This window comes from Prionailurus bengalensis, chromosome D1, assembly GCF_016509475.1.
Source record: "Prionailurus bengalensis isolate Pbe53 chromosome D1, Fcat_Pben_1.1_paternal_pri, whole genome shotgun sequence".
Lineage (NCBI taxonomy): Eukaryota > Metazoa > Chordata > Mammalia > Carnivora > Felidae > Prionailurus > Prionailurus bengalensis.
In genome coordinates this window covers 22877667-22903379 of record NC_057346.1, presented here as the reverse complement: position 1 = coordinate 22903379, position 25713 = coordinate 22877667, and the positions used below count along the sequence as shown (strand labels likewise).

Here is a 25713-nt window from a genome sequence, read left to right as displayed (position 1 = left end):
CAAAGTAGCTTTTGTTCAATTGTCTGCATATGCTGCAGACAATGCAAATATAAATTCTGACAGATTCCACTCAGTCTATAAACTTATCAAAGAAAACAAAAAGATCTTGCTAGCTAAATATCCTGCATACTTTGTAGACCACACTTATAAAAGGCATATAATTTGCTTAACTGTGATGTTGAGCTTCCATTACCAAAGTTTTTGGTGACTTTTTAGTTTCCTTAAAAATTGCAGAAGCATCTAGTACATTTTTTACTGTATGTTAATGGAAGAAGAGAGTCACCTTGGACATATGCCTGTAAGATGCCTATCATTGCTGCTGGCCATGAAAAAGAGTTAAAATGTTAGTCATAAAATCATATCTTCCAAGTGTGAGACAAAAAGAACATCTTTCTCCAACTTGAAAATGTGCCGAATATAGGAATGGAAAAAAGAATTACGGTAAAACAGAAATGATATGCTGTGTGATGCCCTGAAGCAAAAAAAAGAAAAAAAAAATACTCATTTTATTTAAAAAAAAATTTTTTTTTTTCAATGTTTATTTATTTTTGGGACAGAGAGAGACAGAGCATGAACGGGGGAGGGGCAGAGAAAGAGGGAGACACAGCATCGGAAACAGGCTCCGAGCCATCAGCCCAGAGCCCGACGCGGGGCTCGAACTCACGGACCGCGAGATCGTGACCTGGCTGAAATCGGACGCTTAACCGACTGCGCCACCCAGGCGCCCCAAAAAATACTCATTTTAAAGGAAGTAAGACTTCTGCAGAACTCAAGACTGTCAGCAGAAAAGGGGAGTTAAGTTGAACAAGACTTTCTTGTTCCTTTGCTAAAAACTGTAACTTACTCGGAATCCATCTTGGATTTCACAGACTTAAACCTCCTCGGTGCTTCACAACCATTTCCCTGAGAATTACAATGCTATCTAATGGACTTCAGAGTGTTTAAAAACGATGGACATTTTAGACCCGGGTAACCTAAGTGGTGGATTTTATAGGTGTGAAGGATCTGAATGACAAATAGCTTGTCTACAAAACAAGCCTGCAGACATAGTAGATGTGGATGTTTCTAGAAAGCTAGACATGAATTCTTGCGTGTTTAAAAAACTACTGTTGGGGCGCCTGGGTGGTGCAGTCGGTTAAGCGTCTGACTTCAGCCAGGTCACGATCTCACGGTCCGTGAGTTCGAGCCCCGCGTCGGGCTCTGGGCTGATGGCTCAGAGCCTGGAGCCTGTTTCCAATTCTGTGTCTCCCTCTCTCTCTGCCCCTCCCCCGTTCATGCTCTGTCTCTCTCTGTCCCAAAAATAAATAAACGTTGAAAAAAAAAAAATCTAAAAAACTACTGTTGCTAGACAGTAAACTCTTAAATAGTTCATGTTTAAACACTTTATTATTAATGTTTCTATTTATTTTTGAGAGAGAGAGCACAAGCAGGGGAGGGGCAAGAGAGAGGGAGATACAGAATCAGACGCAGGCTCCAGGCTCTTAGCTGTCAGCACAGAGCCTGACGCAGGGCTTGAACTCATGGATCATGAGATCATGACCTGAGTTGAAGTCGGATGCTTAACCGACTAAGCCACCCAGGCGCCCCCCTTAAACACTTTTGTTAAGAGGACATCACACTGGACTAATACCAAGAATTGGTGTAAGCTTGATAAGAGCAGAGCTTCAAGTCAAAATGAATTTTACATTTGACTATATTCAGTTTTACCACCACATACAAGGGAAGAAGGCTGCAGGCAGTTCAGAGAAGTATTACTGGAGGAGGAAAGAGAAGGAGTAGAAACAGCCTACTGCACTAGGAGACAAAAAGAAATAGGTCATTGCTGATTTTGTCCTTAAACACAGGTAACAGCTATTTAATTAGTCCTATTGTGTTGACATTCTCCTTGTAAAAAGTCTTCTATTTAAGTATCTTAAGAACATACAACAACACAGCTGACAACATTTAAGCATGCAATAAAGAATTTAAAAAAATTAAATTATGATGTCAAAAATGACATAAACTACTGTTATATCTTTCTCATACATACTATTCATTTAATTAGTTCTATTGATAATTATGACTAATAGCCACTTAACTAGTTCTACTGTTGTTTTGCTTAAATTGTAGGATTTATGTAACAGAAAATATAGAATATACAATTTTAAAGAAATATACCATTTATCACATTTTTATGTTAACACACATGTATGACTATTTCTTCTACATTACATTCATTCATATATATATATATATATATACACACATATATATTTGTATAAATATATATACTTTTTTTTTTTTTTTTTTTGGTCTGGCATGGCTGTGTCCTGCTCCCTAGAAAGTTAGTCACTGCAGGGAAAAAAATAACCTAAGAAATTTTCCCAGATCTGGCAGGCACAAGTTTTAAAAATGAACAGGGTGAGTGTACTATGTGTCTAGAACAATGAATGAGGGAAAAAAAAACCCAAACAAACACATATCACTGTCAAGTTTCAGAATACTATGGAGAAAGAAGATTCTAAAAGCTTCTACAGAGAAAAAACAGATCACGTACAAAAGTTTGGCTATCAGAACGACTTTAAATGTCAGCAACAACACTGGAACTGAGGGAATTATAGTATTTAAAAAAATTTTTTTTTCAACGAATTGACTCTGAATTTATAGGGAGAATTCTTTTCAACTTGGACTCCACATCCAAGCAAACTATCAATCAAAAGACCATATTTACAGGTACAATAAAGATATTTTCAGACATGTGGGATATGGAAAGTAAACTTCCTGACATTGTTTTTTAGGAAGCCATTAGAGAATATACTCCAGCGTACTGAGTAAATTGACAGTAAACCAAGAAAAGGGACCCAGAAAACAGGAGATTCCAAACTGTAAATGAGGGCCAGGAAGACCTAGAGAGACAGCTATACAACGAAGTCCAGACTGAAACCGTAGAGAGTGTGCTTGGGAGAGTTTCAGGGAAAAAAAGACATTGATGGAATTTTTAAGTGTATTTGCCTTTCTGGAGATAGCATTTTCATATGACACATATGATGAAATAGGCAGAGAAAACTTAAAGATCCCCACACAGTGATACTAACCAAAGGAAGGAAAACAGACAGTTATTAAATTCTGGGGGTAGCAGTTGTACAAGAAAATACATAATTATAGTAATACCCTGTGCAACAGCGAACAGTTATCTGTATGTCCTAATGATATCACTATTAACGTAACCAACTCTTACGATGTAACTAACCACAGAGAGGGGACAGAGGGGACAGGAGGATGGGGGAGGGTGGTGGTACAAAAGAGCAGAATTCCCACCTCCTCTACAAGGTAGTCAGCAGATGACGACACATTAAGAAAAAGGCACGTGAGCATATTATTTAAATATATGAAGGTTAATACCAGAACCCAGATGTATTCTCTACGGGATAGGGCAGGAGGTCACTGTTTTTCATGATGGGTCTTTCGGTACCATTTGAGTTTAATACTGAGCGCATAAATGCTTTCTTTAAAAACAAGTGATATAGATTCCTAAAGCCCACTCCCAGAAATTCTGAACCAGTGAGTCGCAGGTTAGGCCTGGTGATCTGTGATTTTAGGGCCCTTGGGTTATCCTGAGAGAAAGGCCTAGGAAAACAACAGGATTTACTCGACAAATGAGAGGCAAAGTCAGGACTAGACCATGTGGTTCCCAATTCCAGATTACTGTGTTCTCTACCCCCCGGCGGTTATCCTCACCACAGCCTTATCAAGTTTTAACAAATTCTCTTTGGACTTTTGCTCTAATAGAGAACTTAGGGACACAATTTGGTGCCAACTCACCACATGGGTTCCACATGTAGGCCAGTGGAGAAAACAAGAGCAGTCAGGCAAGATTACAAACTGAAGAAACCAGCCAATGACAGCAGTCTAAAGGCCCGCTGAACTGGTGAAAATATTGAACCCCAAATTTGTTTCAAAAGCAAAAGAAGTAAGGAATTAAGTAGTGAAGGCAACTAGGAGCAGCAGACAAATCAAACTCCCCCTCCAGACGGAAGATTCAGGAAGAACACGGATGGATGTGAAACTTACCTCTGAATACGAATGCTTTGGTCTGAGAATCCTTGTGTGTCAATCATCACGTCTGCTTCATCCAGGACAAATACACGGATCTTAGTCAGATCAATTAATTTTCGCTTGAAACACCAATCTAGGACAGTCCCAGGAGTGCCGATTATAATCTGTTTGGTGACATCGGTTCCTCTGGGAACTAGGGAGAGAGGGATTGAAGGACTCCTTCAGATGCGACGCAAATGACCCTAAGAATCCACACATCAGGGTGATGCAACACAGGACTCTTCAGTCAAAGTACATTTGGTGATGATTTTGCAAATGCAAACCCTGAGGGCCTTCTCAGATTTTGATTTTGCAGAGCTTTAGGACAGATTCCTCAGTTCCTAGGATTTAGTAATAACAGTCTTGACTATTTGATTCTGCCCACGGTCGGTTAAGAAGCCACCCTACAGCAACAGCACTGGCACAGTGGTGGAAACCCTACAAACTGTCCCCAGACAGTGTCCCCATGTTAAGTTCGTAGACACTAAGAAAATAGTGCTCCCATTTTCACACTCTACAAAAATAAATACATACATGTACATCCATATGTTAATGAACTGAAAAAGAAAGCAAACAACAGAGGTCGGTGAACAAAACTAGTTATCCTTGGAAATAGGTCTTTGGAGGACAAGAAAGAGAAACTTTCACTTTTACCTTCTGACCTGTGTTTTAAAGATCTTTTTCTGCCATGCACATGAAATACTTTAATGAAAAAGTTAAACGCCACAAGCTGTCTGCACAAAATGCCTGAGCCTCAAAAAAAGAAATATATGTAAGCACCATCTTGCAGGATGTGGAAATGAAGTAGCTAACATTTACTGGGTCCTTCTTATGCTCCAGGCTTGCACACGGAGCGTCATCTGCACCGCTTCATTTAATTCTAGTAACAACCCTTCGGTACAGGTGCTGTCATAGCCCCCGCTTTAGAGACAAAAAAGCCGAGAAGGGATGTAACATGCTTGCCGGAGTGAGGATTTAAAAGGTCAGCCAGGACCGGCTTTCTGGTACATACTGTGATTCCCTCGAATGGCGTACATCACTTGAACATCCACACAGAATTTTCCCATCCGTTCGACCACACGACCAGTCTGCAGAGCCAGTTCATAAGTAGGAGCTAGACAGAGGCACTGTGAGAGAGAAAGGGTAAGTTGAAAGGCTCATGCAAGCCATCGTGCAAATCTGACATACAATTAAAGTCTGTTCAGGAAGAGGCACACATGCAAAACTGGAGATTTTGGTTGACTAAAATATCTTCAATTGAACACAATTTAGCAGCTGACAGATCTGAGGTGAACGCTGAATATGGGTGGGGGAGAGAAGGGGCTGAAGGTGGAGAAACACCTTTTACATATTCCTCTCTAAAGAGTTATAGAGAGCCACAGGTTATGCTTTTTTTGTGGGGGACAGTGAGGTGTAGGGAGGCTGGGAATCCAGAAGAAAGATAATTCAAGACAAATCACAGCTTGAGCATGACCCTCATAACTTCTTGCCTGCTATTAAGTTCGCCTACTTCCAGAACACTCCCTGCTTGATCCACCATATACAATGCTGGCAGAATATTCCCTAAAATTTTCCTGCTACTTCCACCCCTCTATATCTGGTTGATGAATGAAGAAGCTGATGCAAGAAACTGGTGATGTTTAATGCATTTGTTAAGATCAGTTAAGAATCTGCGATACAGAGAAGAGGAAAACATAGCTACAGTGCTAAAAATTGTTTCCACACACATTTCTCAATGTGTGTTCATGCACAGTCTTTCCTGAAGAGTTTTATTTCATCATATCAAACCCTCCCTGAATATTTATTTCAGTGAACTTTTCTAAAAAAGCACAAAATTTCAAATGCTGGGCATTAGTCATCCATCTCCACAGCTTATCCTGCTGATCAAACTGTAAACTTACCAAAAGAAGCCTTGTTTTCCCCACAGCATAGAATGCACTCAGTACTCAGGTACTCAGCTTGTCAAACGAGTTGATGAGTACAGGTTAGAGAAACAGGGAAAGAATACCACTTTCCATGAGTGGAAGCCAGACTGAGCACATGGCAAGATCCATTCCTGTCCCTGCTCAGTCACTCTTGACATCTGTGACCTTATGTGAGACACTTCCCTCCCCAAGCCCCAGTTTCCTCCTCTGCTAAAGGGGGAGGTGGACGAGGTGATCCTCTAGTCCTACAGTCATCACCAGTGAATGCTCACTTTAGGCCTAGCACAGCGCTAAAGAGGTACATTACTTAATCTGCACGACAATCCTATGAGGCATTCATTCATTCATGAATTCATACATTCATGCATGCATTCAATGCGTAATGAGCGGTTTCTACACTGTGCTCAGAGTCAGGAATGATCCTCGCCTTTATAGATGTTATCTTTACAGACAGGGAAACAAACATGGAAAGATCTACTAACTCACCTAAGACATTCTACTAGTAAGCAGAGAGGCTGGGATTGGAACCAAACAATAAAGACTGTGTTCCCAATCACTGTCCCCTACTGCTGCCCAATGCTCTGTGATTTTATGAAAGAATGTCTATTCTAAATGCCAGCACATCATTGAAGTAATATGACCCATTACTACAATATCATTGGCATCTTCAAGCATTCCCATCTCTCCCTCAGCCTTTCCTTACCTGTGGGAACAATTCCAAGGTATTAACTCTGCTTAGCATTGCCAACACAAAAGCAGCTGTTTTTCCTGTTCCAGATTGGCTCTGGGCTATGAGGTTCTGAGGTCTGGAGAAAAGAGGAGATGCCTGGGTATAAACTGCATACAGGAGACTAAAAATAATGAAGTTGGGATAGCACTGCCCTGGAAACTCACGGGTGTGCCAGCATCATAGGGAGAGCCATCTCTTGGATTTTGGATGGTCTATTAAAGCCCATTGCGTAGATCCCTTTTAATAACTCTTCCTTCCTGTCAAAAGAAAAAAAAAAGCAAACAAAGCCTATGATTGGTCAGCAGCCTCCGAAATACAAACTCCAAAGGTGCATTTTTAAATTAAGCCACTTTGCAACTGAGATTCAAAAGTAGTATTTAGAAATATACAATTTATACCTCGAATTCCAAACATATACAATCATGCTTGTACAGTTTTACCATTAAAATAATAAGCTACGCTACAAGCCCAGGCTGAGGACAGTAATAAGAGCCTAACAATGAACTTTCAGTTGAACCCAGCAAAAAAGGAAAAACCTGTCTGATAAAAGTGTATTAACTTGCCAGGAGAGTCTTATTTTCCACACAAGCAGAAAACAGATTTACTGTTTAATTCTTTTCTTTCCTTTTTGTTTTTTGTTTTTAAGTAGGCTCCACATCCAGCATGGAGACCAACATGGAGCTTAAACACACAACCCTGAGATCAAGACCTGAGCTGAGATCAAGAATCTAACACTTAACCAACTGAGCCACCCAGGCACCCCTCTTTAATTCTTTTTAATGAATGACAAACTTTGATGCTTTAACAGCAATTTCCAGAGAAGACAAAATTATGTCGAGGTGATCCTTACATCAATTCTGTCTAGGAGTGGAAGACACAATATTATCTCATCCTTCTGAGCTAGCATTTAAAGAAATTTTTTAATGTTTATTTATTTTTGAGAGAGAGAGAGAGAGAAAGAGAGAGAGAGAGAGAGAGACACCGCAAGCAGAGGAGGGGCAGAAAGAGAGGGAAACACAGAGTCCAAAGCAGGCTCCAGGCTCTCAGCTGCCAGCACAGAGCCTGACACGGGGCTGGAACTCACGAGCCATGAGATCATGACCTGAGCTGAAGTCAGACGCTTAACCAACTGAGCCACCCAGGCACCCCAGAGCTAGCATTTTTAAATGCATCCTTCCTGAGGTCTCATGAGAGATGTTAGAAAGAAGATAAAAAGAAATAGGTTGGAACACGTCCACCTTCAAAAACAGGCACATTTTGCATGCGGTTAAATTGGCAGGTTATTGGCAGCCAGCTGTTAATCATAGGTAGGCTTCTCCTTCCATTTAGAAAATGTCTGAGCATTGGGATTTTGGATTTTTTCCCCCTTAAACGGGTCCCTATCAGTAACTCTTCTGATTAAAACACACTTCCTTAATGAGAGTTAACAGATCCCTAGCAAATGCAAACCCATTTGGGAAACTTATTCATTTTAATGCCATCTAAAACAAAATAGAATTAGGAACGTAACAGCTTATAACTTATCTAAAGGAGGTGAGAGAGAATATTTGGGTCATCAAGTCCCTATATCTGTATCATGGTATGGCAAATAGTAATATGGCTGTGTTGAGCTTAGTTATCTCCTTTAGCATGTCAAGGTTAAAATATGTTACCATCAAAATTTTCTCAATTTGCCGCACAACTCAGGTATTGTAGTGCTCCTTTTTCAGCTATACTTTACTTGCACGCAAAATGTACACATCTCATTTTAATACTGAATATTAGAACAAGAAGGGTATTCTGAGAGTTTTTATTATTAGCAGATTATTTTGTTCTGTACCACTCTTTCTGGCATTTTCCCACACAAAATGAATAAAAATACTTACAGCCGCAGCTCTTCAAATGTTTTCACTGAGTAGAGTGGAGAGCTGGGGTCCTTCTGTAAGACTTCAACTCGGTGACTGGATTCTACTAATGACTGCCGGATTAATTTGTTTAAGAGTGAATTGGCTGCCAAATCCACTAGAAAAGCAAAAATAAAAAAGGAAATATTGCACGAGTAAATCCAGCTTCCTAAATGACACCTAATAAATTGTTCCTTTCCATTCAGTGGTTGTATATCAAGCAACTGCTCCTACTCTTATCTTCCTTCTAAAAGAAGGTTGTAGAAAGAATGACTTAACACTGAGAGTTCCTTTTTACATGAAGATCCAGTTTCTTATGCTCTGCTGTTACACCAACCTCTGGCCTTAAGCAAGCCTACATCCATCACCACGAGACCTAATTTTGCCTTGCCAGCTGAAAATTCTCGACTCATTCCCACATATTGCATTTCAACTCCCCCTAAAGAAATACAGCCTACTCCTAATTTAGTATTTCTTCTGAAATTCACGATTTATAAGTAGAGAAAAAGTCCTTTTTCACTTAAGATTATATTATTCACTCACATTGTGAAAGTCATAATTAATTGATACAGAATGCTAGGTTACATGCAAATGAATTTACTCCTACCTACATCGTCTTCATCATCATCTTCCGTGTTATTAGAACCATCTAAAAGGATGGAAAAGAAACAATAAATACCAAACAGAAATGTTTGTATGATCCCAATATCTCTCACCAACTCCACAGTGTGCACTGACACGAAGGGTCATCCAGTGGAGGAGTGGGTAAAAAGACAGGGAAGGTAGTGGAGGACCCTGAGTATTAAATTAATGGAAGTCTATGGTATTTCAGTTGCCAGGGGCCTGAGGAAAGCAATGCTTTTTAATTAATTGAGACCAATTTGCTTTATCTAACAGCACTCACCTACGTTTGGGACTGTAGTACTCCTAATACCCCGAAGGTTCTTCCGGGGGTGGATGAGGTTTGAAAACTATTGAAAGACACAAATTGCAATCAATATTAGGAAGCAAGCCACCAAGCAGCCCAGTGCTCCCCACTAGCTGGGAGAGACCACCCGAATATTGTTTCCTTTGCAGTTTCAGGTATTAATGGATTCTTTTCAGGAACAGGTCACCTGTATGAATTATGCTAAAATGAAGGAGACTTTCTGCTGCCCCTGTACCTTAAGTTCCTCTTTATAGTCCTCTAATCTAAATGTGGCAGTCCTTGGGGCGGGGGCGGTGTCACAGAACCAGCAAGGAATGGTAGATAGAAAAACGCGGTGGTCGGTAAGATGGAAGCTAGCTGAGGCTAAATGGTCAAATTGGGAAAACAAAAAACTCCGAGGTCTAGTTGGGACTATCAGCTGCTTTCTCTCCCAGGACTTCTAGGGGGTCTTCGTTCTGCCCTTCAAACCAAAGGTCTTGCGTCTCTCGGGGTCTCCTTCCTCTGGCCCTCCCCCAAATCCTTACCACATCACCCCTCCACCATTTGACACCCCACGCCACAAGCTAGCGAGGCTTCCCCTCACCCCCCCCCCCCGCCACATCCCCCCCAGCAGATTTCCCTCTCAGAGTGAGGTTCTGGCTCCCGCCCACTTCCCCTCCCCGCCTCAGCGGCGGTTACATGACTGTTCAGCCGCTCGCTCTCCGCCGCCCCGGCGTCGCCTCCCCAAAGTAACGACGCCATAGCCGAGATCGCAGCTCCCGCCCCCAGCACGTGCGCCCTCCCGTGGCACGAGGCCGTGCCCGGCCCCAGCCAGCGGCCAATGGGCTTCCCCTGGGGGCGGGCTTACGCGCCCGCGAGCATCCGCCGCGCGGCGCGCAGGCGCACGAGCTCCAGAGAGGTGGGGGGCGGGGGGGCGGGGGCAGGGGGAGTTGGGGCCGCCGGAGCCAGAGAAGTGTGATCCTGCGGCAGGTTTCTATTCCACCAGCAACCCCATCCGTGCCAGGTGTTAGAAACGGGCGACGGGGCGCTATTGTCGTGAACATTCGTGTTCCCCTAACTTCTGCTAACCCAACAAAAGCTTGAGACTCTAAGCCGCCCCAATTTTCGCACTGACTCGCGAGTTCTACCTTCTTTAAGCACCACTCACTACAGACAATTCAGCTCACCCATTCCCGGTTTCAAGCACTCGTGCCCACGTTTCCTCCCAAATATCCGCTTCTGTATTAAAAGATGTCAGAAAGGCCAGAGAATTGCATAGGATAGTAAAGGGGCAGAATGAATGAGTTTCATTTGACAAATTAATTCAAATGCAAAGATGAGAAGGGGGAGTGAAATTACCCAAGTTCTAAACTTCTGCCCTTGTTCTAATACCTGTGATGTTTCCACATACCTGCTTGTTTTAATTTTAATCCTGATATGTGCCCTTTGCTAAAACAATCATGAGAAAACTGTTTTCCTTGCGGTAAAACCTCCACCTCTTATCCGCATCTGCATTATCAGTTTTCTAACTGGAATCTTTAGATTTGGATCAGCGTCTCTGCAGAAACTCACAAACCAAAAACCTAGTTATGATCTCTCCGTGGTGCTGAAGCACGACTCCCCAGCTCTGTTCGGTCACTCTCGGGCACCTCAATCGTTTGTTTTGAGGTTATCAAATTCCTTTTCAGCCTTTACATGTGGATTGTAATAGCAAATGTTTTTGTCTTACAATGGTAACTTTTTACTCATGTAAGTAGATATAAAGTCGGACCAGGTTCTTCAATGTTAGTTTTCGTATACAGATAGCAGAGACTTGAAAAACTGCTTTTCCGTTATTTTATAGCACTAGATTTATCCTATATTTTATTCTTGTGTTAGCATAGGTCCCAGATTCTGCTTTGTCGGAGGGGAAATGGTGGTCAGACTAGAAAATATTAGGCAGATTTTGGCGTCTCTCTTGGAACTACATTTCCCACAAGGGTGGACTACATCTCCCATGAGACCCTGGGCGCGCGCGCAGAAGACGCAAAGTGACAGCTTCCTGTCTCGCGAAAAGCTGCGTGGTCGACAACCGGAAGGTAAGTCAGGGGATTTGGGGATGAATTATCTTCTGGGTTCTCCAAAGAGAAACGCTAAATGTATAGACAGCTGGATGTTTCTCTTTTCCACTCCCCCTTTTACATACCTTGTTCTTGAAAGCGCTGGTGGGTGAATATGGGATCTCGCTTAGGACCCTGTTTTTGTATCTGGTGCTTCTTGATGCTCCTAGCAGAAAGTCGCAGCAGTAAGAACTTCTTGTAATTCGGTTTACTTAGAGGGCCCTTGGACTGTGGAGTTAAGTCTCTGGTGCCTCAGAATTGTTTGGTCACAAAACTAAATGCTAATAGAGGTCAGGATTCCAATGGTCTGTGGAGAGGGAGGCGTGGCGACTTTTTAAAAAATTGTTCAGGAGATTGCTTTCCACGCGATTGCTTTTCACTGTTAGTGATCATAGTGCGTGTCTCCTGATCCTTTGGCTATTCCTCCTTCCCTCGTTGGTTTAAAATAAAGTTTATCACGGAGAACGCTTTCTACTACCCTATTGGTTACTAATATTTTGAGATTTGAATCTTTTCAACTTCAAAAAACGTATTGAAACTCTAGCGATAGCTGATTATATTTACAGTCGATGGTCGGCGCACACACGATTCCCTCGTTGTGGTAATGTGGCAGCCCCCTTCCAGGCGTTGGGTGTGCTGCGGTGTGCTGGAGGAAGCAATGCACATTGTCAGGAGTCTTGGACCCAAGTCTTTTTGCCACAAATCTTACTACCTGCTTAAGCCCTTTGGACTAGTTCTCTGGTTAAAGGGTTCAACTAGGTAACTAAAAACTATGTGTTGATAGTGGGCGTTGAGATAATATAAAGAGAAGTCATTGGTGTAATTTGCATATAAAAATGCCATGTGGCTTTCAAGGTTTTTAAAGAGGTATAAAAACTACCTTTAATCTCATTACCCAGTAAGGTTTTGATTTTTCCTTGTGCTTTGTATGTGTAGATGACTGATCATACTGTATAGTTTACAACTGGTTTCACTTAATTTGCACTTTGTCAATAGCTTCCCATTATTTTCAGTGGACAATATTCCTAATCATTTCACTGTTGGATAGTTTGCAATTTTTACTTTACAGTGAGCATATCCCACATCTATCTTTGAGTCACTGATTATTTCTTTCCCTGATAAATGCCTTCCAGTGGAACTGGATGAATGTGGCCCAAACATTATGGAGCAAGTATATTTTAGCAGATAGTAATGGTCAAAGTTGTTCATTTTTATGTTGCACAGCTGTTTTCCCTTGAACAAGCAAACTGTTTCTGCTGTCCCTCTGATGGCTTCAAACGCTACAAATGACAATCTCCAGATTCTAGATGTTCCTCGTTGGATTAGAGGCATCAAGAATAGAACCAATTTAAGGTGAACAGAATTAGCATTTTGGTCTGTACCCAAATAGGCCAGATTCGCTTGGATATTTGTGTCTGCGTCTAGTTACAGATAGTATTTGTAGTGAAGAAGTTCTGTTTAATAGTGGCAATAGCCTTCAAGCAACAAGCATAATTTCCAAGAAAATCTCAGTGGCAAATTATAAAAAGCATGGTATTCTAGAAGTGACAATTGGAGGGCAATGTATTTATTATTGAAGTAATTCTGGAATTAAACTTGGGTTAGAATTCTGTATGTCATGTAGTACTGTTACTTAGCATCTATTGAAAATCACTTGGGGCTCTTGGGTGGCTCAGTCGGTTAAGGGTCCGACTTTAGCTCAAGTCATGATCTTACAGTTTGTGAGTTCAAGCCCCACGCCGGGCTCTGTGCTGACAGTTCAGAGCCTGGAACCTGCTTCAGATTCTGTCTCCCTCTTTCTCTCTCTGCCCCTCCCCCACTCATGCACACGTGTTTGCACACACTCTCAAAAATAAACATTAGTTTTAAAAAGATCACTTAAGTTTTCTGGATTTACTATGTTCCTTTAGTGATGGAGGATTATCTGTGTTGCTACTTTCCTTCCTTCCTTTAAGCAGTGTGTGCGTAAATGACAGTTTTTTGTTCCTTTCCTCTGGTGCTCATTATTTAAGTGGTGAGAGTATGATGGGAAGTAATGATTGGAAGGAGAATCATAACCCAGTTTTGAGATCATCTTACTTAGGAAGTAGAAGTAAAAAAAAGATCAAGTTCACAAAATCCAAAAATTCTTTAATGAGTAAGCTTAACACCCAGCAACTTTAAAGACAGCAACTCACATATTGGCCAAAGGTTAAAAACAGTATAGAACAGAAATAGTGCTATCGGACAAAGTGAAAGACCAGATCTGTTTTTCTTTCTCTGGCATTTGTCTTGCAATTACCGGATTTGAGAGTGGTCATTAGGAAGTGAAGTAGTATTTAATACCAATGAGATATAGACTTAGGAAAGACCAATGGTAGGTGAAGTCTTTATAATGTTCCATGGGCTTTTAAGTTAGTTGTTTCTACTTAAATAAAAGGAAAGAGAGAAAGAACGAGGTTACCCCCAAACAATCCCATAAAACAGGTTAAAAAAACACTTAAGAAGGAAAAAGAGGGAAGGGAAGCTTCCTGGGCATGACACCATTTGCGAGGTCACAACGAACACCCCAGCGAAGGGCAGATCTTTTCTTCTCAGTTGGCACTAGGTAATTGTTTGGAACATATATGTGCTGAGGCTTGGACTGGGGTTCTGTTCGAGAAAGCATCTGCTCTCGGACACCCCAGCGTAATTCTTTTCTATGATCTTCACCAGGTAACCTTATTGAGTCCCAGTCTCGTTTGTACTCAAAGTATCGGGCTACGCGGTCTACCTTGCCCCGGTTTCGGCTCAACTGGTCCAGCCTTGGGAGAATAAAGGACTTTGGTCGACTGGCAACAATCAGGTCTTGTTCATAAGCTGGAGGGGCCATTCCTTCTCTTTGTAGATAGCAAATGAGCTCATCTTGAGAAATTCCTTGGTATTCATGTGGTAAATTAAATTTTTGTGAAATGTCAGCTGGAGATTCCCTGTCTTCCTGGAACTGCAGACTCATCAGCTTTTGTCTTAAGTCCCAGAGATCCATATCACTTTCTGTACCAGACTCCGATTCACTGATAATTGACTCATCTGTCACTAAGACTTCCCCTCCTGGCTTCTTCCGCAACACCTTTCTCTTCATCACTGGCTTTCGGAGTCTTTGAGAGGCCTCTGAGACTGTTTCTGAAGTGGCATTACTTTCTACGTGTGGGTACTGCAGTTGCACAGGGAGAGGCTGCTTTCCTGGAATTATTGAGGCTTTACTGTAGGGATCATATTGCATAGACTGGGCATCTCTCCTGACATCTCCCTCACCCTGCCTTGCACAGATATGGGTAAAAGCTGTGTTGGCTGCCAACATTCTTTCTTCTGGATCCATATTGGCCCATTTTTGTCCACTGGGTCCCATGAGTTCCTCCATTGCTTCCCCTCCACTGTAGGACCTTCTGGAAGAAAAAATACTGATCAGTTTTCTGATAATTTCCAGCTCATTAACTGTTCATTCCCTTCTTGTGTATTATTTTATTGTAATCAAATGGAGAAAGAATGGCTAAGGCAATCATAAATGTAATAGTTCTATAATAAAATACAGATTTTAGAATAGGGTAGTATGGTAGCGGTTTGGAGGGGCATTAACTCAGCTCCAGAAAATCTACCAGCTGCTTTCATTTCCACTCTCGTTTGCTCCCACTTTCTAATGCCTGGTAGTTTTGCTACCTGTAGTAGCTCCTAGGACAGTACAGGTGAGGCAGAAAAAGAGCTTGAGACATAATGCTTAACATATATTATGCAACTTATACTGAGGAGCACTTTGGGTATCTAGCATTGTTCTATGTGCTTAACATTTACTAATTCATGGAATCCTGTGAGCTAACTGGTACTCTTATTACCGGTTTTCCACAGATGAATAACATGAGGCATAAAGAACTAGTCCAAGGTTACATAGCTTGTAAGTGATGGAGTTGGAAGTCTAACTCAGGCAGTCTGGCTTCAGTCCTTGCTTTTACCGATGAGAGTGATTTAATCCAAAACCATCACAAAGCAGTGATATGCACATAAACACTCATATGCTTAAGTGATTTTAATGTGTCATTAGTTGCCAAGCTAAATCTGTTCATCTCAGTACCCTGTCACTGAACTAACTTTTAAACCCCAATCAACCAGCCAAATGCCCAATGCTAGTTTCTGGACTGGATCTAGGACAGGTAGCTACTGCCCACACTATTTCCTGTATCCCTACAATTTTTCTTTCTTTCTAATAAGGACTTTTATGCCCTACAATTTTTCTTTTTAAATTAAATTGAAAAACTAGTACATGCACATGGGAATTTTTTTAATTAAAATATAGTTGCATACAGTATTCATTAGCTTCAGTTGTACATTTGACAAGTTTATAGGTTATGCTAAGCTCACTACAAGTATAGCTACTGTCTGTCACCGTGACATGTTATTACAATACTATATATACAATAATGACTAGATTTTCCTATACTGTACTGCACATGGTCATTTTAAATAAGGATTCCCCACTTCCCCCACCAAGTCTCACTCTCAAAAGGCAGTTTCTTACACTTTCTCTAGTAATCTTCCATATTCATATGTACATTTTTATACCATCAAGGAGCATATTATACAACTCTTCTGAATCTCTCTTTTTTTTTTTTTTTTTTTAACATTTATTTATTTTTGAGACAGAATGAGAAAGAGCATGAGGGGGGAGGTGCAAAGAGATAGGGAGGACACAGAATCCAAAGCAGGCTCCAGGCTCTGAGCTGTCAGCACAGAGCCTGATGCGGGGCTTGAACCCAAGAATCATGAGATCATGACCTGAGCCAAAGTCAGACGCTTAACCAGCTGAGCCACCCAGACATCCCACAACTCCCCTGAATCTTAAAGATGGTTTTGGTGATCCAGCGAGATCAGCACACATGGACTTCATTTTGTTTAAAGTTGTACAGAATTCTGACATATTGATGTGCCCTAATTTATTCGTTTCAGCCCCTGATTTAATTTAGGTTACAGTCTTGTTAAAAACGAATGTTCCAAGTATCTTTCAAGTTTTTACATACTTGTGCAAGCCCACGTGTATGTAAAATTTCTAGAAATGGAGTAGGTGGGTCAAAAGATATGTGTGTGCTCAATTTGATGGATGTTGTCAACTGCCCTGTGAAGAGGCTGTACTGACAGCATCTTCCAGAGCTTGCTTCTCCATTCCCTCTCCAAAGTGGTGTACTGTCAAACCTCCTCTGCAGTCAGCTGGATGAAAAATAGTTTCCTGTAAATGGTATTTACATTGAGTAGAACTGAACAACTTTTCATACACTTTTATCAGCTGTTTTTCTCTTTTTGTATGAAATGCTTTTCCTTTCCCATTTATCTCTCTGGTTGTTGGACTTTCTCTTATTGATCCTTAAATTAAAACAGATGTATGTATTTTCTGGGCTTCTATAGTATCTTACATAGAAACGCCTTTCACATTCCAAGACTATAAAAGAAAAGTTTCCTTCTAGTATTTGTTATAGTTTCATTTTTTTTGTATTTAAACTTTTAACATATCATAGATACAGAAACTCTCAAAGGCCAGAAACTAAATGAGCTACCCAGATAACATAGCCTTAGAACACATTTGGTGACAATCCATATAAAGTGACCACCCGTCATGGACTGTCTAGCACTGTCCCAATTTTAACGATGTAGTATATTCAACACTAGAATTTTGAAATATGTCAGGAATTTCAACATGTTAATTACATTTTCCAGATTGACTCTTCAATAGCTAGAGGTATAGAACAGAAATTCAACTTAAAAAAAGATCATGATGCTTAATTACCTTCTCTCTGCCATCAAAACCACTTAAGAGTGGGAAACCCTTGACTTCAGTCTCTCCTTGCAATATGAAGTACAATCATTGACAAGTTTCGTCAGTCAGGCTAGCTTCTGCCGTACCACCTTTAAGACAGAACTGAGTGTTAGAGGACAGAATATACAAGCCACTCGTTTTATATGAAATACTGGAAAGCAGTGGAAACTGAGTAGACATATATATTCCATATGAACAGATTTTAAGATTAGAAAGATTAGACAAGTGTAATGAGAAGTCAAAAGGAAATGTTTTAAGGAAAAGTATCAAAAACATGATCATCATCAAAAAAATCATCACAGCTAATGAAGCAGAGAGAAATGGGATCTACGAATATTTTCCCTAAATTCTGACTAAACTTTAACAATGCCATTTCTTTTTTTTTTTTTTTTTTTTTCAACGTTTATTTATTTTTGGGACAGAGAGAGACAGAGCATGAACGGGGGAGGGGCAGAGAGAGAGGGAGACACAGAATCAGAAACAGGTTCCAGGCTCTGAGCCATCAGCCCAGAGCCTGACGCGGGGCTCGAACTCACGGACCACAAGATCGTGACCTGGCTGAAGTCGGACGATTAACCGACTGCGCCACCCAGGTGCCCCTACAATGCCATTTCTTGATGCTCCTTTCCTTTTCCCCTGTGAACTGGCCAGACAGGATAGAAAAGAACAGTATCTATGGATGATCAACCCAGAACAATTAAGCTAATGCTTGTCTCCCTGGGCAGAAGCAAAATATATCCTTTAGGCATTAAATTAAATCTTAGGTACTATTTGCAGATGATGGAATGATATGGACATCACCAAAGTAATCCGCATTGAAACTGTTGTATCCTTTTACTCTTTTTTCAGGTAGAGTGGACCTATATGATTTCTTTATCCCTGGGGTCGGTTGTCTTTTATCATGGCTGAAAGTGACATAGACAGAACCCAAACTGTCAAACTCCTAAAAAGAGTACAGGAACTGGAGCAGGAGGTACAGAGACTTAAAAAAGAACAGGCCAACAACAAAGACTCAACCGTGAGAGAAAATTCTTTAGGAGCTGGAAAAGCTAAGCGTGCATTTGATTTCAGTGCTCATGGTCGAAGACATGTAGCTCTAAAGATAGCCTATTTGGGCTGGGGATACCAAGGCTTTGCCAGTCAGGAAAACACAAACAATACAATTGAAGAGAAACTGTTTGAGGCTCTAACCAAGACTCGACTAGTAGAAAGCAGACAGACATCCAACTATCACCGCTGTGGGCGAACAGACAAAGGAGTCAGTGCCTTTGGACAGGTAAGGGCCACTATACTGTTTCTTAAAGCAAGTGATACCCATGTATTCTAGGTGCACATACTAAGGATTCAGATTGTGTCTTTAAAACAACCATCTTCCTTTAATTCCATAGGTGATTTCTCTTGACCTTCGTTCTCACTTTCCAAAGGACAGGGCTTCAGAGGATTGTAATTTAAAAGATGAAGTCAGTGATGCTGCTAAAGAGATCCGCTATACCCACATTCTCAATCGGGTACTCCCTCCAGACATCCGTGTACTGGCCTGGGCCCCTGTGGAACCTAGCTTCAGTGCTAGGTTCAGCTGTCTTGAGCGGACTTACCGCTATTTTTTCCCTCGTGCTGATTTAGACATTGTGGCCATGAACGATGCAGCTCAGAAGTATGTTGGCACACATGATTTTAGGAATTTATGTAAAATGGATGTAGCCAACGGAGTGATCAATTTTCAGAGGACTATTCTGTCTGCTCAAGTACAGCTAGTGGGCCAGAGCCTGGATAAGGAGAGATGGCAAGAACCTTTCCAGTTATGTCAGTTTGAAGTGATTGGCCAGGCATTCCTTTATCATCAAGTCCGCTGTATGATGGCTATCCTTTTTCTGATTGGCCAAGGAATGGAGAAGCCAGAGATTATTGATGAGCTGCTGAACATAGAGAAAAACCCCCAGAAACCTCAGTACAGGTACGTTAAAAACAAAAGACAATTGTTGCTGTTAGAATATTTTTAAATATTTTAAATATTTTAAATAATTAAAGGTTAACATATCTTCTCCCAACAACTGTCTAATTAACTAGGTCACTTATTTTGTCTTCTTGAAGCTTTGAATCTAACTTGGAGAATGTCATGAATATGCAGGAGGGCTATCTTTTTCTTCTCTTGTTGTTCTATCCCATTAGTAAGGAATAGGTATTTGGACCAGTCCCCTTAAATAAAATAACATTCATTCCTAAATGTTTTTTCCCCTGAATTTATTTTAAGGGTATTATTATTAGGTTCTGGTGAAGTTTAAAAGTGAGCATTCAAACTATTCATATAAATCTTCCTTGCTTTATATTATTGGGCAGTCATACTACTGTACTTTTGAATTTTTCCTTATTTTCAGTGTCTGAAATGGCAAGAAAGGTAGGAAGAATAGTTAGACTTTTGAGACTAGGCCGAGGCCAGACAGACTAACAATTCATTTCTAAAGCAGTGAAATCTAGTTTTTTACTTCATACTATGCAAAATTAACAAGTTCATAAAAATGTTTTCAATTAGCAATAATCACACCTTGGATAAACCTCCCTGGCTACGATACTGCAAAATCAACAAGTTGGGAAAAAATGTAAAAAATAATGTTATAGCATTATGGTTGAGGCCTAACCAGTTGATTCATGGTTTGTTGTGTTGTGTTTTTGTCTTTCAAATATAAAGTTGTTCAAGGTTAGGGATGGTGTTTTTTACTTTCTTATCTGTTACTCAGTGCTGACAAAGATTTTCCCCTCCTTTTAATCCAACTACCTCCCCCCGCCACTTGTATTTGAAAAACTGTTGGACGGCTGCTGTGTATTTTCATACTGTTTCTTGTCTCTTTTTCCCTCTAGTATGGCTGTAGAATTTCCTCTAGTCTTGTATGACTGTAAGTTTGAAAATATCAAGTGGATTTATGACCGAGAGGTTCAGGAGTTCAATGTTACCCACCTACAACAACTATGGGCTAATCATGCTGTGAAAACTCACATGTTGTATAGCATGCTACAAGGACTGGACTGTGTTGCAGTACCCTGTGGGACAGGTATGACAGGGGAAATCCTAAGAGGCGATTATTTACCAGAACCAAAGTTATGTGGGGTTATGGGAGCAGATTTATGTAAAGTTTGGAGGTGATTCTACTGTGGTAAAGTATCCATGTAACATATGACTGTATGTATTATAGGACCAGAGATGGATGGAATGATAGAATGGAGAAATGTTAAGCCCTCTGTCATAAAGCAGACCAGTGCCTTTGTAGAAGGAGTGAAAATGCGCACATATAAACCACTAATGGATCGCCCTAAATGCCAAGGATTAGAATCCCGGATCCAACATTTTGTACGTAGGGGACGTATCGAGCACCCACATTCGTTCCTTGAGGAAGAAACAAAAGCCAAAAGGGACTGTCATGATATAATGGAGGAAGAAAATACTCTTTTGGAGAAACCAACAAAGAGAGTCTGTGTTGACACAGAAATTAAAAGCATCAGTTAACCATAAGAGAATCTAGGAGGCAACAAGCAGCTAGTGGTAGGTGGAGAGAAAGAAATACAAGAAAATATGTACTACAAGAAGACCTAAAAATTCAGATTATCAGCTGTTTGAAAAAATAAAACAAGAAAACCCCCCCCAAAAAACCCCAAACCAAAAGAACATTAAGCCCTGTGAAGGAAGCTCCTACTTGAGTAAGAGAATTCAAGCATTCTCATTCCTGTCCAAAAGGATTAAGAGATGGAAGAAGCAAAAAGCAATTGTGAAATGGGGTTTACATACATGTGGAAACCTGTGCCTCAAATTCATTAAAGCCTGATCCTACAAGTGTCTAACTTGTTATGCTGTTTGTTTATTTAATTTTGAGAGAGAGAGAGGAGAGAGAATCTTAAGCAGGCTCCACGCTCAGCACTGGGCCCAAAGCGAGGCTTGATCTTACGACCCTGGGATCATACCTGAGCCAAAATCAAGAGTAGGATGCTCAACTGACTGAGCTACCCAGGCACCCCTGTTATTTTTGTCTTTTTAAAAAGCAAATGGGGGCTCCTGGGTGGCTCAGTCGGTTAAGCATCCGACTTCGGCTCAGGTCATGATCTCGCGGTCCGTGAGTTCGAGCCCTGCATCGGGCTCTGTGCTGACAGCTCAGAGCCTGGAGCCTGTTTCAGATTCTGTGTCTCCCTCTCTCTCTGACCTTCCCCCATTCATGCTCTGTCTCAAAAATGAATAAACGTTAAAAAAAAAAAAAAATTAAAAAAAAAAAAAGCAAATGAATGGAGCGCCTGGGTGGCTCAGTTGGTTAAGCATCCAACTTTGACTCAGGTCATGATCTTGTACTCTTGTGAATTTGAGCCCTGCATCAGGCCGTGTGCTGACAGCTCAGAGCCTGGAGGCAGCTTCGGATTCTGTGTCTCCCTCTCTCTCTGCCCCTCCCCCACTCATGCTTTCTGTCTCTCTCTCTCAAAAATAAACAAACATTAAAAAAATTAAAAGAAAAAAGCAAATGAAATATTCACTACTCCTCTGAATTCTCATAAAGAACTTTGCCTGAGTGTCTTATTTTTTAGAAGAGAAATTAAAAGTAAGAAATTTAGTCTGTTAAATATTTGATACATTGGTTTATACCAGGCACAATACTACCTGAAAATGGCCTAACTCAATAAAGCACAGCATCTCTTAGAAAGCTTATCAGTCTAGTGCTGTGTGAGCCACAAATGGTCTCAGTTGCATAGTCATCATCTTCTTCACCACCTTTTACATAAGTTGCAAACATTCTTGGGGCGCCTGGGTGACTCAGTCACTTAAGCCTCCAACTTTTGGTTTTAGCTCAAGTCATTACCTCATGGTTCAGCAGTTTGAGCCCCACATCTCCACTCTGCACTGACAGCATGGAGCCTGCTTTGGATTCTCCCTCTCCCTCTCTGACCCACCCTTGCTAAAAAAAATACATCTATCTAGATAGAGATAGAGATAGAGATAGAGATATATAGATAGCCTTCCTCTTTAATTTTGATGTCAGGATCCTTTTGTTTTTAGTGTAATCATTGAGTAGTAGAATATCCTCACTTAAACATGGAAGGACAAACCAAAGCATTTTATTTTTTTCAATTTCCTACCTTATTTCAGTGTACCTCCACTGCCATTAGTTTTCGAGAAAAACCTGGAAAAGAAGAGTTTAAGAAATCACTATTTTAAAAATTGAACTTTAAAGAAATGATACATGGGACAAAAAACACTAAAACACCATGCTTGAAGATTCCTTAGAAGCAAAGGAGTTAGAGGAACAGGGTCTTAGATCTTAAAATTCTTTCAAGGTTAATTAAACCTTGAGGTTTACTCAAATCTGGAAGAATAAGCATTTAGTGACATTTAAAAAAATTTTTTTTTAACGTGTATTTATTTTTGAGACAGAGAGAGACACAGCATGAGTGGGGGAGGGTCAGACAGAGAGGGAGACACAGAATCTGAAACAGGTTCCAGACTCTGTACTGTCAGCACAGAGCCCAACGCGGGGCTTGAACTCGCGGACCGTGAGATCATGACCTGAGCCGAAGTCGGATGCTTAACCGACTGAGCCATCCAGGCGCCCCTAGTGACATTATTTTTTTGGTAGTTACCATAGATACACTCAGGACAATCATCACAGATGAAGCAATGATGCATCCTAAAATGTAACTTTGCAAAATTACTTACGTTATCTGAGGTAATATTTATTATAAATTTCAGTTTCTGACTCACGGTATGGAGTCAGAAGTAGGCCTTAGATCTTATTTTTTTCTTCATTGGAAAAATGGAAGGAATTAAATGAGATTATATACATTATATATGAAGATATAACACATAATATGTATTATATGTAACACATATATGGTATGTATACAAATAAAATGGTGCTTTGTGAGCGGTATTACACCATTTATTTCAATGTTCATGCAATACAAAACTACCTACTAAAAAGATAAAACAGAATAAAGCAGGGACAGAAATGGAATAGGACTCTGGGCTAGGAGGATCTCCAATACTAAAGCCCAAAGAGATTTTTTTTAATGTCATATCTACTATACTATACAGTGATTAACATGTTATTTTGTGTGCATTTAAATTATGGCACACTCCTTTTTCTTCAATGTATGAAGAAGGGTGTTTGCAAATAGTAAAACATAAACTATAGTAAAGCTCATAGGTAACTAAGTTCTTTCTTTTTAATAAAGACCTGATAATCCTTTCCCTTTACTTAGGAGGAACCTGTCACATAGAAGCTACAGCAGCTTATATTTTGTAGATACTGATAATATTGACCAAAATACCCAGTAGTGCCTTCTCTTCAAAAATCCTAAGCAACTTGGTATCCCAGGTTTAGTAGTTCCAAGTGCAAGGATTTTAAGGGTGAAAGGGGAGGATTTTAAACTGGGATACTAGTTAGAGTCTAACCATTACAAGGAGGCTACTGTAGAGTTACAACAAATTTCTCTGCCTCTGGGGAGAAGTAAGCAAGTAGCTGAAAGAACCACAACTTTGGAACAAAGCAAGCAGCTTAAAGAACCACAACATTGGAGCAAAACAAGAGAAAACAAAACACCCAGCAAAAGTCAACCATAATCCAAGGGACAACTGGGGAAAATATGTGCAACAGGTTCAAAGTCACTAATTCAAATTCCTCTTAGAAGGCTAGTAAAAGGTAAATGCACCAGAATAGGGGACCAGAATAAAGGAAAGACAGAAAATTTCCCAAAGAAATAATGACTAATACACACAGAAAATGTTTAATCTCATTAATAACGGAAATAAAGACATTAAGATGTCTTTTCAGATTGGTAAGATTTTCTCATACCCAGGGTCAGTCGGAGTGTGGAGAAATAAGCACCCTACACACTGTGTGTGTGTAGATGGGGGGATATCAATTTTTCTAGAGGGCAGCTTGGCATTATGAATCACAATTTAAACTGCACCACAATGTCTAAGCCATAATCCATTTCCAAGAATTATTCTAAGGAGATAAATTGAACAAGAATGCAAACATGTATACATACATGTAACCACCACCATGCTATTTTATGATGAAGAAACTGGAAAAACAAGTGTCCATCGTGAGGGGAGTGGTTAAATAATATATTGTACAGTAGTGCCATTGTAAGAAGTACCATGCATCCATTAAAAATGATAATGCTTTATTTATATTTGACAGTCACATGCTCCTAAAATATTACTAAGGCATAATCTGCTTTTTAAATGACTATGCTTTATCATATTTAAAACAATTACATAAAACCAAATATATTTTATGAGTATAATTAGGCATATATACTCAAAACGCATATATCTGAAGGGAACCCAAATATGAAGTGGGGTTTTTTGATGGTTATCTGTGGCCCAGTGGAATATCTAGAATTTTCTTCCTTTTTTCCTTTATACGTTCGTTCTTCTTGGATTTATTTCTAAAATCAACGGGACGGTACAACTTTACAATCAGAAAAAAGGTTTATTTTCATCTGGGGTAGGGCTACAGGGTTCGTTTTTCCACCCTATCCTAACTCATTAGCGAGAGAGCTGCTCGCACGGTTATACCCAGAAGTTCACAAAGGGCGCAACTACCGGCTGGGAAGACTGGTCGCTGCACAACAACAAAGGCCACCTGGTGCCCACCTGGCCTCGGGCGCGGTCGTCGCCTCGGATGCTGGCGGCCTCCGGGGAACCCGGCTCCCGCGGCGACACCACCCCCTTCCCCTGCAGCCCTCTGGGCAACGGAGGTGCCAGCCAGGGCAGCTATCGGGCTGGCAGTGGACGTCGGGCGCGCCACGGGAGCCCACTGTGACTTCAAGGGGCTCAGGCACGCCAAGGGCACAGCACGACACAGCTTACACCAACCTTGGGAAGCAGTAAACCCGGGTTTGGAAGGTATGTCGGACGTGAGACGGCGCACCAGTGAGGGTACTCCCGTTCCGTGCTATCCAGACCTCGACCTCTCCGCACGGCGGGCGATCGGCCCCCGTGGGCCCGTGCGCCCCCTATTCCAGTCTCTACCCGCTTACCGGCCCCGCCGAGGTCCGCTCGCCGCACCGACTCCCGCTGCCGGCCTAGCGAAGCTCCGCAGGATTCCGTTAGCGTCCAGCAGCTCGCGCAGGCGCACGGCACACCCAACCTCCAAGCTACAGTTAACGCCTGGCCGCCGCGGTTTAAACTAGAAGAGCTAACCTGCATCCTCGGCCCCGCCCTCCAGTTCTCCTATTGGTTCTGACCATGAACGTCTTCCATGTCTACATTCTGATTGGTGCCCATTTTCTCTT

At 41.1% G+C, this 25713-nt stretch overlaps 3 protein-coding genes across 8 annotated transcripts in view; 1 reads left to right on the top strand and 2 right to left on the bottom strand.

Annotated features, from left to right (window-relative positions):
• The window catches only part of DDX25 (DEAD-box helicase 25), a 20658-nt gene extending 8852 nt beyond the window's left edge, over positions 1–11806 (bottom strand). Inside the window, exons 1-8 of one of the 2 annotated variants that reach the window (XM_043579748.1) lie at positions 11705–11806; positions 9517–9583; positions 9220–9261; positions 8595–8730; positions 6894–6986; positions 6703–6805; positions 5087–5201; positions 4051–4228 (exon numbers count right to left, since the gene is read on the bottom strand). In XM_043579748.1, the coding sequence (XP_043435683.1) occupies positions 4051–4228; positions 5087–5201; positions 6703–6805; positions 6894–6955 (458 nt within the window). In that variant the 5' untranslated portion in view covers positions 6956–6986; positions 8595–8730; positions 9220–9261; positions 9517–9583; positions 11705–11806. Of the gene's footprint in view, positions 1–4050; positions 4229–5086; positions 5202–6702; positions 6806–6893; positions 6987–8594; positions 8731–9219; positions 9262–9516; positions 9584–10218; positions 10342–11704 lie in introns of those variants that run through there. The other variant, XM_043579747.1, reaches the window with a different exon arrangement.
• Positions 11481–21264, top strand: PUS3 (pseudouridine synthase 3). 2 transcript variants are annotated; one of them, XM_043579750.1, is made up of 5 exons: positions 11481–11597; positions 18286–18712; positions 18825–19390; positions 20293–20483; positions 20625–21264. In XM_043579750.1, the coding sequence occupies exons 2-5, from the start codon at positions 18338–18340 to the stop codon at positions 20933–20935; spliced, it is 1443 nt and encodes a 480-aa protein (XP_043435685.1). In that variant the 5' UTR covers positions 11481–11597; positions 18286–18337; the 3' UTR covers positions 20936–21264. The 2 variants fall into 2 exon arrangements, with proteins under 2 accessions (XP_043435685.1, XP_043435686.1); XM_043579751.1 differs by lacking the exon at positions 11481–11597 and adding an exon at positions 12828–12971.
• HYLS1 (HYLS1 centriolar and ciliogenesis associated) lies at positions 13728–25713 on the bottom strand. Of its 4 annotated transcripts, none has more exons than XM_043579755.1 (4): positions 25459–25713; positions 22546–22589; positions 17407–17525; positions 13728–15019 (listed from the first exon to the last, which is right to left on the bottom strand). In XM_043579755.1, the coding sequence occupies exons 3-4, from the start codon at positions 17418–17420 to the stop codon at positions 14098–14100; spliced, it is 936 nt and encodes a 311-aa protein (XP_043435690.1). In that variant the 5' UTR covers positions 17421–17525; positions 22546–22589; positions 25459–25713; the 3' UTR covers positions 13728–14097. The 4 variants fall into 4 exon arrangements, with proteins under 4 accessions (XP_043435690.1, XP_043435688.1, XP_043435687.1 ...); XM_043579753.1 differs by having other exon boundaries at positions 13728–15022; positions 25295–25648; XM_043579752.1 differs by having other exon boundaries at positions 13728–15022; positions 25459–25648.